This window comes from Anser cygnoides, chromosome 7 (genome assembly GCF_040182565.1).
Source record: "Anser cygnoides isolate HZ-2024a breed goose chromosome 7, Taihu_goose_T2T_genome, whole genome shotgun sequence".
NCBI classification, from domain to species: domain Eukaryota; kingdom Metazoa; phylum Chordata; class Aves; order Anseriformes; family Anatidae; genus Anser; species Anser cygnoides.
The window spans coordinates 30,776,314-30,789,078 of NC_089879.1; the positions used below are offsets into that span (position 1 = coordinate 30,776,314).

Below are 12,765 nucleotides of genomic sequence, written 5' to 3' on the forward strand. Positions count from 1 at the left end.
GATCTCTGGAAAAAAATGTAAAAGCCTATTACATTACTTTTATAATGAAATATGTTTTCTATTTTTAAATGCAACCTTACAGTACACTGTCTCAAAACTATAACAAAACATAATATCAACATTAAGCTGTTTTTGTAAGAAATGATATTGGACAAGAATGCTCAGAGAAATAAATAAATATTTTTGGCTGGCATAGTCTCCTTTACCATCACCCATTGTTATAACCACCATAAGCCTGTGGCTGCATTGGCTGAGGAATCATGAACAGACATTTCCATGCATTTTCACATAGTTTTGAATATACAGTTTGAGTGATAGCAGGTCATTTCAAAGTTATAATCTCTGTTAATTCACCTAATATTGATCTATGTATTTTTCATTAAAAGTGATATTTTCAAAGCCTTGCTTTAGATTGCTGTTATTTTGGACAAGAAGCTGTAAGACCAGAGCAAGGTTGAGATGAAAGTTACCATGTCCTGTTTAACAACACTTCACTTTCTGAATTGCAGTACCCTTCCTATTAAAGATCCTCACGTAGACAGTGCCTCTCCGGTGTATCAGGCTGTGCTTAAAACTCAGAACAAGCCTGAAGATGAAACTGAAGACTGGGGTCGCCGTTCTGCCAATCTGCAGTCTAAGTCTTTCCGCATCCTTGCCCAGATGACTGGAACGGAGTACAGTAAGTCAAATATCAAAACACCCCCTTCATTCTAGTTTTAGATTTATGCCTTTATTTTCTTCCGCCAGTAGTAGTGACCAATAGTCCAGGACAATTCACGTCCTGCTTGTAGTCATTGTCAGCGAGAGCTAAGATCTGAGAGCTCTGTATGTAACTAAAGGGAACTAGGAAATCAAAGTGTTACATCACCTTTGCTTTAAGAAGCAAATTATTTGATCTGCCAAGGGTCTCAGCGGAAGAACATCTGTGACCCCGAATTTCTTCATATTTACAAATCAAATCTATGTTAGACAACCAAAGCTGTCAATTCATTAGAAAAAAGATAAAGAACTTAGTTCGCCTGTAACAGTCTTTTATAGAAGTGACTTCCTGAGGTCAAAAATAATCATGGATCATCATTTGCATTGTACAAATGGTTCTCTGTCAGATTTTTATGTAAACCTAGATCTGCTGTGAATGTAATGGGAGTTTGAACTTTGTTGCTTATTGACTATGGAAATGTTTTTCTGACCAACTGATAACTAACCTCAGATCTTGTTTCTGATCTAGAGAGAAGGAAGTTCAGGGCCCTTTCCCGTATCACAGGGAAATACTTATTATTTTCTCCTTGTATAAATGTGCTGCTGCCTCTGATGCTTTCTTACAAAACAGCAGACCCTCTCTGTAGGATCATTGCCTACAGCTGTGAAACACTGCTAATAAATGAATGAGAAACTAGTTGTAATAGCCACTTTCCCCCTAACATCCTGCTTCTTAGCTCTAGGGAACTGCTTCTCTTCCCACTGTTATAAAAGCTACTGCTGCAAAGTCAGAATGAGTGTACCTTTAGACAGGCTTTTGATACTCTTCTGAAGAACTTGTAATTTTATCATAAAGTCAATTCTTTCTTTCTTTCTTTCTTTTTTTCTTTCTTTTTCTAACTGCAACCCTTTTTAACTGCAGTGCAAGATCCAGATGAGGAAGCCCTGAGGAGATCAAGGTAAGAAACTCCCTGTGAAAAATATGGCATTCTCTTTATTGATAACCAAATAATGTTTTGAAACAGCATTAATACAAGCATATACTACTATTTTCTTGTCTTAAAATACTTTAACACTTTTACTTAAATGTTACTAAAATTAAAATGCTATCAATGAGAATAATTTGAATGAAAAGGGTAACAAATTGGCATGTATTTAGGAAAGATGGTGCAAAAAGTGTGATTTCAGATCTGAAAGCTCTCTGCACATGCAACTTTCGTGTACTTCACTGGGTGTGTGAATGCAATGAGATCCTAAGACCAAGCCCTGTGTAACTGCTTGATGGTGTAACTGTATGAAAATATATAATGTTGTGATAGCATTGAAACTTATGTGCAATTTATTTGGATGATCCTGACTGATAACCGATTCATCTGGCATAAATACAGTAAAGGAGTTGTTTCCATCCATATCCATAACCATTTGCTTATGTTTTGTCTGAAATTAGTGCAACCCAAACCTGTAGAATATAGAGGCACAGGACTGCTTTTGCTAGTGGAGAAGTCTATTTGTCTTTTAGGACCTAACAATAATGCTGATAAAATGGGTATACTCAGTGAGATAACAGGGAATTAAAGACCAGTGATCACGTTATGTTGTCCTATACGGCCAGGAAAAAGAGTTATTAGAGATTCTTTTGCACAGCTTAAAAATTGAAGTTTAATTGGAGCATCCTGCATGCAGCGTAATTTTCTGTTTGCATACTTGAAATCCCTATATCACGGTAGCTTCTCTAATAAACTGGCTGGTTTGTGATGTGTTTTTGATACTCGATCCACTTGCGTGTTTTTTCCTACTACTACTTTTCCTTTTCTTCTTTTTACTGCCGTGTGTCTTTCATAAAGGCTTTGAGCTTTTGATCACAGCAAGTTACAAATGTTGAGTCAGTGAGAAAGATGTCTGTCATCATCCCTGTGAAAATACAATACGTTTACTTTCAGTTTATGTCTGCTATAAGCCTTCCACTGCGGTTCGCTGAAGTTCATGGCTGGATGTCTGAGTATCAGGCTTGACGTTATATTCCTTGTGGATTCATTTTTTCCCTCGAATGTGCAAGCCTAATTCGTAGTGAACGTCTTGTGCATTATGTGCTTTGATGTAATAGCACACATCCAAATCCTTATTATGGTGGGATTTAAAATGTTGTACTGAATCTAACAGTTCCCCTATATGCATATCTGACAGTAGCATATTCTCTTAAAGAAATAATCTTTCTAGCTGTTGTCTGTGGGTTTATAAAATACTAGGTATTGGAAATTAACATGGTATTAGATATATTGAGAACAGTGAAGTAATTTAAAGTACGTGACTATATCTGCTGTACAGTGCATGTTTTCTGCAGTTTGGAGGTATCAGTGTGTGTTATCCTTTTTTTTTTTTTTTTCCCTCTCACGAGGACAGTAGTGATTTTGAATGTATGTAGGCACAGCTGCATTACCTAGAGAAATTTAAGGACATTCATTGGTAGCAGAGGCAGAAGAGAATATATTGGGTAGTTAAGCAGTGGTATAGTGCCTTGGGTATGAGCTCTGGTGCAAGGGGCCTCCTACCTATCACACTGATAGCCTAGCAGACTGATAGCCTAATCTTGGTGGCGTGGTGCTTGCCTCAAGCATTGTACCTAGTCCACCTCTGGACTTTTTTTTAGCAATAGTCCTGGCTATGCATGTGTCCATCATATGTTCTTTTGGGTTTATTGGACCCCATCTGTTCCATCTTTTGGGAGGGTCCTTTGTCACTTTTGGTTTTGTAAAGGATAGAAGGACCTGTGTCAGATGCACAAAATTCATGCTTGAACTCTCCTCTCCTCTCCCACCACAGTAATGGAGTATAGAAACTCCTTGTTAGTATCTTCTCCAGACACCCTGTAACTTGTACAACCACACCTTGCCCCATACCTGCCATTTGGGATCAGCTGTAAGGCTTCCTGAACTCCCAAAAGCAAAAGGCTTCTTTGGAATTGTGGAAACAGTCTTGTATAATTCAGTGTTGCATTAATCCTGAACTGTTTTGCCATTCTGGGGGTGGGGGGGACCACACTTTATTTTCCAAAACTTAAACAGCTAGAATGGAGAACTTTGGTCCTAGAGCATACTGTGAGCAATCCTTCTCTGGTGCTTTCTTCTGTCTCCCTGTGTCAGTTCTTCAGTGTAGTCAGCATATAATGCCAAAGATTTCTTCCAAACACTTGGAAAAAGAACGTACAACTTACTTTTGGATTGCTCCTTCCAACTTCTTGACACGCTCTCTGAACAGAACCTAAAATGCTTAGGAATCTTCAGGTGGCAGAGCATTCTTTCTGTTAATCCTAAAGAGTGCAGTGCATGACAGCCTTTTGTTCATGTTACTGCCATTTTGAAGGCACGCATACAATTGTAACTTGCTATGAAAACATTAATTTGCTGTTGTGATGATTGTTATGAAATACTTCCCAGAAAGATGATATCCATTTCAAGTCAAGCAGATGTTTCTTAATACTGGTTCCTTGAATGGAGGGGTATATCTCTGAAGCAGTAAGGGAATTCTTAAATTTAATGTAAGACCCACTGTAACTAGTATGTTACAATGTGACTTGAAAAAATGTCACCATGAATTTTCAGCATTTCAGCTAGAAATACTTCATATTTTTTAATTACTTAAAAATATGAAAGATAATTCAAGAAGCCATACACCAAGACTCCCTTAGATTTAGAAAGAAGAATTAGAAATATCAGTGAATTTGTTGACATTTACTCTGTTTATTGTCTTGTGCTATATTCAGACTGAAGATTAAAACCAGCCTGGTCTGTTCCTTTCTGTCTGGCTGATTTCGCTCTCGAGTTCTGCTGCATTAACACGGTTGTCTTGCATTTGGGGTTTAAATAATGAAGGGAAAAATACTTGTTTGCAATGAATCAAATACATCTGCAAATAACATTTTCCATTCTGTTTGATATACATCTCCTTGACTGTGCTCTCATCCCATGTCATCTTCCTCCACCTTTTTATTTGCAAAACCTGAATTCAAACTCTAGAACATCTAGAAAAGTTTAAGCTCTGAGAGGTGCTGAACATTGCTTGCAACTTGCTCAAGTGCCTCAGTCTGCAGTCAAAGGTATTCACAAGAGGTGGTTGACATTTCACAGGACAGTGCTTTTTAAAATCCCACTTCATTCTGGCCAAATTATGGCCAGAAATATTTATGCTACTGTCAGTGCTTATATTCACTCCTATTGAGAAAACCTATAGAAAGTACTGCTGAAACCTGTGGCTGATTACAGGACAGCAGAAGGTAAATATATCAATGTATCTATCTGTACTTACATACACATTGACCTAGATACTACAGAATGGAAAATATTTGCATTGATTTTGCTCTTGTACTGAATTAACTTTCACTGACTGCTCAGGTTGGGGAGGGGAGAGCCAAGAGAATCCGCTGGCAGGAAAACACTGGGATTACACTGCATTTCTAGCAAAAGCAGCCCTGTAATACGAAGCAAAAGTCACAGAATATGAAGTTATATCAAGTTACTTCTCAGAAATGAAAAACTGCAAAACTCTTCATACACAGTCTAAAAAGGATCACCCAGCCTTCTTCGCACTGATTTGAAAGTTGGGAAAAAATCCAAATAAATTGCTATTGCCCTAGTTGTAAGGCAGGGGAGTGGTAGTCATGTTCCCTAACCCCTTTCTTTCTCCCTCCTTTCTTTTTCTTCTCTCTCTTTCTCTCTCTCTGTCTCTGTCTTTCTCTCTCTCTCTTTCTTCATGCCACAGGGAAAGGTTTGAAACGGAACGTAACAGCCCACGCTTTGCCAAATTGCGCAACTGGCATCACGGCCTGTCGGCGCAAATCCTTAATGTTAAAAGTTAAAAGCCCACATTTAGCGGGCAAATATGTGAGACAGAGAATTACAGTAAAGAATTAACTGCTGTCCTGAGTTAGAGCCTAAGAGTGTCACACACATACAAGAAACACTTACTGCTAGGGGTTTTCTCTGAGTGCCTGTCTTTGATAGATCTCTGTTGTTAGCCTGGAATCCACTCACTGTCACCAAAAGTAAAAATAATCATACAACCCTGTTCATGTTCTTTGATACAAAATAGATTAGCTTTTGTCCTTTATGATGTTCAATGTAACTTCAATATACAGATAGAAGGAAAAGATTACTATTGTACTTTCTTGACTTAGATTATAGGAGAAAATGAGAGTAAAGTTATTCACTTTAGGATGAGGAATTCGGCTTTTAATGAGTTTTTCTGAGGCTGTAAAGATAATTAAATAGGAGAAAGCAAGATGAAAAGGAAAGCTGACTGAACCTAGCCTAAAGTTCGCTAAAATACAGCATGCTTAGTTTGCGTAGTTGAATAATGCTGTTTGAAATAAGACATTAGCAGTGTTATTTGTCCTCAATATATTATGCTAGCAAAAGTTATTTGCTAAAACCATTGCTGTAAGATTTGTTTGAAACCTGAATATGTCATTAGATGAAAGATAGGGATAGAATGTGGTTGTTCAGGACTTTTTGCTAGATGTGTTTAGGAGTGAGAAGAATATATAGTACTGTTGGTGCACTGAAGCTTTTAAAAGCATCTTGTAAGTTTTAAGAAATGTGTTGCCCATTCTGTATTGTTCTTGCTTTGACCCACATTTTTCTGTATATAGCAGCATGCATTATCTGAAATAAAAGGATTTAAAACTGAAATAATTATGTGCCTGTTTTACACAGTACTTTATTCTGTTTTGAAAAAATAATTGCTTCAACTGATTATTGAAAAAGGGTAAACTTTTCTTTCCACAATAGAAAATTTGGTCAAAAACCTTTTCCCTATTACCCGTAGTTCTTACTGACCTTTAAATTAGGTGAATTAGAATAAACCTGACAAAGTAGTTGGAAAAACAGCAACAGAAATGAACAAGTACATTCTTAGTTGTGAATGAGAACATGGCATCATTGATAGATGTTAGATGACAACCTATTGGTAATGCCATCACAGACATCCATTTGAATACTATGCATTCTCTGGCAATAATGGCATTAATATGCGTACACAGCAAAGGTACCACACTAATATGTGCTGCTTGGAGTGGGATCTTTGTTTCAGCATTACAACAACGCTTCAGTTTTAAACTGTGTCAGTCAAAATGCAGCACATCTATCCGAAAGGCCCCCACGTTTCTGTATAAAGTACACCAAGTGAAGTATCACTTCCCTTTCTAGTTTATGTTCTGATCATTAAATGCAACTCAATTAAACTGCATTTATGGTTTCCATAGAAACAGTTGATGTTAACCCTTACAGCAATCTGCATCAGGAGTCCTTAGCAGTGCTTGAAGCAGAAGTTTCTGGTGATAAAGCATAGGTCTCTCCTTCAGCAACAGAGGGTTAATTATGTTGCAGCCCTGCCTACAGCCCAGTTAAGGAAATAATTTTATTATAAAATTCTTTAAACTGCAGATTAGGTGCCTTTATCTGGTAGCAGTAATTCTGATCAAAGAGATTAATGTGTGCAATTGAAAATCTTACACTTTTTGCTGATTTCAAGCATCTGCAATTTATATCAACAGTCTGTACAGGAACAAGGCACACTTAAACTCTCATTTTGTGGGCAGGAAAAGCTCCTATTCACAGAGGATTTTGCATGAATCAACCAAATACATGAGTGTTTAAAGAAGGAAAAAAAAATTAGCTGACATTTATAAACAAAAACAAACAAAAAAACAGATGTTTGAGTATTACTTAAGACCACATGGGCAGTATATCATTCTAAAATGCACTTCACTTTTTTTCAGTATAAGTACCATAGCAATTCAGTAAACATACTATTTAATGTACAACATTCATTTATATTTTCCTTATGGGAACGCAAACAAATTCTGATCTTATCTCACTAGCATCTGTGGAAAATCAGCATAATGAAACTGCATAAAATAAGAGCAACATTTTAACTTTTTCTGAGTGTTGCTTAGATCAGACATGAACTCAGAGTTGGTAAATTTTATTTCTGTGTGGAAGATTGTGGTAAAATTTAAAATATCAACACAGTTCACTTTTTTCTTAAACAACAGATGTAGCTGAGTAAAAAATTTTCCAGTTGTAACTTTCAACCAAATTAAGTAGTCTTCTGAATAAGTACATGAGAGAGTTTTCACTTAAACTAGAATTGTGTATCCTTAATGTTTTATGAACAGAACATGGATACTATTTATTTCAAATACACCTATTGCATGTACTATAATTAAAAACAAAATGTCTATATTATGTATGAATGTTTATGTTTAATGTTACTTTTAAAGATACCTTTTAATGATCAGAAAAGCATAGTTTGGTTAGGTATGAAATTAATGCAAATGTAATTAAGGGACATCTTACCTCTGCTTCTGTAGATTTAATAAGAAACGGTGCATATATACCATGTACTCGCTCATAAAGAGATATAGCTACTATCTGTTTCCCTGGAGGCTAGAAAATAGAATCTAAATGCTCTACAAGCTTTTAGAATTTCAGTTCTTTATGTAAGCACAGAAAAAAAAGTAATAGAAAAAATCTTCAGTAGTTGGTAAGTTTTAAAACTTTTAAAATGAAAGACCAAAACACCTTTTTGTGAAGGTGTTGTTATTAATCCCTAATGCAAGATTGTTTACCACAGCATATTTCTACTGGTTAGTCCAATCCCCTTAAAAAAATAAAAATTCTCCAAACTGTTGAATTTCATTAATTAAACTCAGTCATTTTTTTCTCTCCAGCTTCTCGTTTATATTTTGCTTTGTAGTTGCTTAACTCTTACACCTCAAAAATCTGCTTTTATGTTGTCATGGTGATCTTAGGGCCCCAGAAATGAACGTTACATTTATTTCCTTGTGTAACTATTGACAGGCTTTGTTTTTCCTTCCTGGGGAGGAGGCAGGCTTTTCTGTAAGATGGAGAAACTGGGTTGCATTTGTCATTCTACTACATCGCGTTGCTGGAGGCTGTGACAGGCTTAGATCTGGTGAGAACTCATCAGTAGCTTTGGGAAGCCACTAGCTTTGCTGCGGCTAAAGGTCAAGGCTGGCCTGGTTACGTCCCATTTTTAACATGTCCAGGCTCATCTCTCATTGTATGTTGCTCCTGATTAACCAAACCCATCTTCCAGCACTTCTTGACCATTTGTGGAAGTCCGCTGTTTCGCCTAGGAGAACTAGTCTCAGTTAGTGAACATAAGGCTAAGACTAGGTTCCCCACTGAAGACTAGTGAGTCATGTAGTACTTCAAAATAGCTCTGAGGAGGGGCAGGCGAACCTCTCCCAGGTTGAATGTATTCTGAACCATGGCTGTTTTGCTGAGCAAAGGACACCGGGTTGGTGACAATAGTGTCTTCTAAATAATCTCCATGTCAATAAGTATAGTAAAATGTAGTACGTGGATAGTGATATTAGTACCCTGCCCTTCGCAATATTGCCAGTAAAGCCTAGTGTTATAAGCATTTAATGAAGATACAGCAAAGCTGATGCCACTAGGAAATCAAAACCAAAAGGCCTTCCAGGTAAATCTGCTTGTCTGGTTATGACACAGGGAAATGCTCATCTTCTGCTGTGGTGTAAGACCGTTTGATCTAAACTAACCCTTTTCCTGAATACTGTTGCCTTGTCCTCTACTCAAATGGCCTCCTCCTCACCTCTTACAGCGCTTAGTTTGCAGCAGGAGTACTGACTGCATGCAGTGCATGCTGATGGGACGTGGCAAGAGTGTGCCTTTAAGAAAGCAGGCATGAGAACTTGACCTCTCTTCCTTCTGTGCATGAAAAAATTGCAAGAGGAGGAAGGTTCTGTGGCTCCCTTCCTTGCCTCCTTCTTTTCAGGCCTGCCTGCATGGGTAGGAGAAGAAATATTTTTTGCTATGTTAAAACGTAGAGGTCATTTTCTCTTCATTGCAGTTTCTCTCTCGTTACATACAATTGTGGAGTATATCCTCAGTAGTAAGGGACAGATATTTTAGGGACTACTTTATCACTTCTGAGAAGTCAAACTCATGTATCACAGAGCTGTCTGAAGCCTTCTTCATGGACAGGAAGGGGTGACCAATTTTTCGCTTGTACACTCAGGTTCCCACAGGGAATAAGTGATTCTGTGGCTTCCTTAGCAGTGTCTACCACAGGCTTCAGTGACTAGGACTGTCATTACACCTTCAGAAAATAACGGGACATTTGAACAAATTCCACTTTGCAAATGTAAAAATTTAGAGTTTTGGCACAGTACATGACAGTAGTAGATCTTGGTAGTACCACATGATGGCTTTCTTTAATCAGCCGCCTTCTGCAATATTCATAAAAAAATGGCTAAAATTTGCTCCCAAGCACAGTAACGTTCTTTGTTCTGCTTAACAAAGCCATCTGATACCACCAAGACAAGCTAAGGTGCCTTCATCCCTTTATTTGCCAAAATTTCCAATGGTTAGCCTTGCTGACTTACCAGCAGTCAAAAACTTCCTATCTTTATGCTAGGCAGATTAGCAAAAGTCCTTCTGAAGGATGTAGCTTATTTTTCTACAACAGCACACAAAATAAAGCAGACTTCTGTGGTTAGCTTTTTTTTTTTTTTAATGTTTAAGGATCATTACTAAAAGGTGAGTGAGGATGAGAATAAAATGATGTATTTATTTAGTGTAGCAATCACAGAATCATAGAGCCATTCCATGATTACTACACTAAATAAATACATCATTTTATTCTGATCCTCACTCACCTTTTAGTGCCTGAAGAGTGACAAAAACATAGAAATAGTGAATAAACTCAGTTGTTTCTATGGAATGTTGGAGTGAAACCAGAAGGGAAAGTTGATCAAATATGTCTTCCCAAAACATTGCAAATACTCCTTGAAGTTCTGTGGGAGAAGTGAATTCAGAGACCATAGATTGCTTGTTTCCAAGCCGGTTCTCTGTAGAACCCATTGATCAAAGATAGGAGCCATTAGGTCTGCTGTATCCAGTTGAATACACTTGCTTAAAGGTGAAAGAGCGAGGCCTCCAGATGAAACAAGCAAATACAATGAAATCTTTCTCAAAATATATAAAGTAATGCATAAGCTAACAGATCTTGTCAAAGGTCAAGATTCACTTTTGTGTGTGGGTGTAGTGAACTATATTTTAAAATCTCTCCTTTACCATCTCACTCTTCTGCATGTTCCTGTCCACATTTCAGCATGGGCAGAAATTCACATTACTTTCATTCCTTCTGTGCAACTTTTGAGATGCCTGTATGCATCCTTCCACTGATGGCAATGGCTAACCAAAATACCAGTGCACAGCACTGCCTTCATCTCTTACTGTACTCTGTTTTCTGCCATCGCCTTCAGTCCAACAAGGAAAAAGCAGTTATTGCATGTAGCAACTTTCCAATAGGCATGGGTAAGCCCAAAGTCCCGAGCTGCGGTCTGTGGATTCTGGCTGGTTCACAGGGTGTTGTTTAGGACAAGCTGGAGAACTGGCTGATGGCATAGCACTGGCACTGCTTCCTTTTATTCTGCTTTTCTAACTTGCATTCATGTCAGCAGAATTATGCTAAATACTAACCATTTCCTAATAGTTCATTTCTATGTAAACAATTGTTGTTGTGGACTAAAATGTTATATGATTACAAATAAGAGAGAGGGAAGGTAAGAAAACCCTTAAGGGAATCTGTGAAATAAAATGTAATCCACGTTCTGAAAGAAAAAAAAAAAAAAAAGACAACTGCTGTAACTCGTACCACTTAGTTACTTGGTTCAGGAACCAAGCAGAAAAGATGCACTAATACACCTACAAATGGGTGAAAATGCCACGTAGAGAAAGTATGAAGTTTCTCACCATCAATGTGCACAAATTAAAAATTGGCTCTAAAAAACTGCCAGCTGACAGTGAGATCAATGAGTTCTTGTTTTTCTCTCAGCTGCCCTGGAGCAATATGAGGTCGTGATGAGAGAGAGTGCTTCAGTGATTGGGGAATCGCTTCCAGTGTACAATAGCTGAACTTGTGAGCACTGTAGACAAAGAAGTGCACAAATACAAACTGAAAGTTCTGATCCTGTGTTCAGGTGCCTGCTGGCAGATGTTTGTGCTTTACCAGTGGGGTTCTAAAATGCTAGAGGGAACCGTTCAGATAGATCTGATTACAGAGTTAAGGCCGAGATAGGGGAAAACTACCTGCAGTAGCTTTTGAGCTCGAAAATATCCAAGCTTAAATAGTTCTGTATACTCAGGATTTTACAGTCTTTGTTCTTATTAAAGTGCTGTGTTTTCCAATACGATAAATTGGAGTACATACTTGCATGCCAAATGTCCCTACATAAATCTTGGACAAGTTATCTTCCCTTTCACAAACGCAGATGCTGCTGTATTTCTAGATGTATTTATTATTTGAATGCTTAATGTAACAGCATACTAGTAGATGCCACTAAAACGCATCCATAGGAGGTACTTGCTGTGATTTAGTGAGCTGCTTTGACTTGAGTTTCATACTACTTGTTGAGAATGAGTTGGCTGTTTTTTTTCACTGAATATATGGCAATGCTTTTCCTATTCTGTGGCACTGTCTGCACAAACCAGGATACCTTCTGGGAGAAACGTATTTCCCTGTTTTGAAAAGCAGACGTACTAGCAGGATATACTGTGATCGTTTTGGCGTGGGCTGCTCACATTCTTAACTACAGTGGCTGAAAAAGAGAGACTAGCTCTTCTTCTACTCCTTTTTTCTGATCCCAAGCTAAAGTTTTAACTAAACCAGCATGATAGTCATCTTCTGTCGTCTCCAGTTAACTGCCTATGATTTTTTTGTGTGTTTTATGGTGTCTTTGTTAAGATAATAGTTTGTTACAGTTACAAAAATATAGCTTGGGGGGAAGCTATCTCAATGCTTTTATATTCATGTGTCTATAGAAAAATTCCTAGCTAGAAAGCTGGAAAATGCCTCACTGGATCAGAACAGCAGTTAGTGTAGCTCAGTGTACAGTTTCCAACAGCATCAGTATCTTACGCCTTCGAGTCAAAAAATGTTTGCAAGACAATTAGGAAATAACTTTCATGCAAGTTTCTCCCTAGATAACCTATAAGAAAAATTTTTTAAATTATTTTG

At 37.6% G+C, this 12,765-nt stretch overlaps 1 protein-coding gene across 15 annotated transcripts in view; it reads left to right on the forward strand.

Moving 5' to 3' along the window:
• Positions 1-12,765, forward strand: part of LDB3 (LIM domain binding 3) — a 121,760-nt gene that overhangs the window by 71,876 nt on the left and 37,119 nt on the right. For 14 of the 15 annotated variants that reach the window (XM_067000701.1, XM_067000698.1, XM_067000699.1 and 11 more), the window contains 2 exons: positions 510-679; positions 1,622-1,658. In XM_067000701.1, the coding sequence (XP_066856802.1) occupies positions 510-679; positions 1,622-1,658 (207 nt within the window). Of the gene's footprint in view, positions 1-509; positions 680-1,621; positions 1,659-5,454; positions 6,387-12,765 lie in introns of those variants that run through there. The other variant, XM_067000712.1, reaches the window with a different exon arrangement.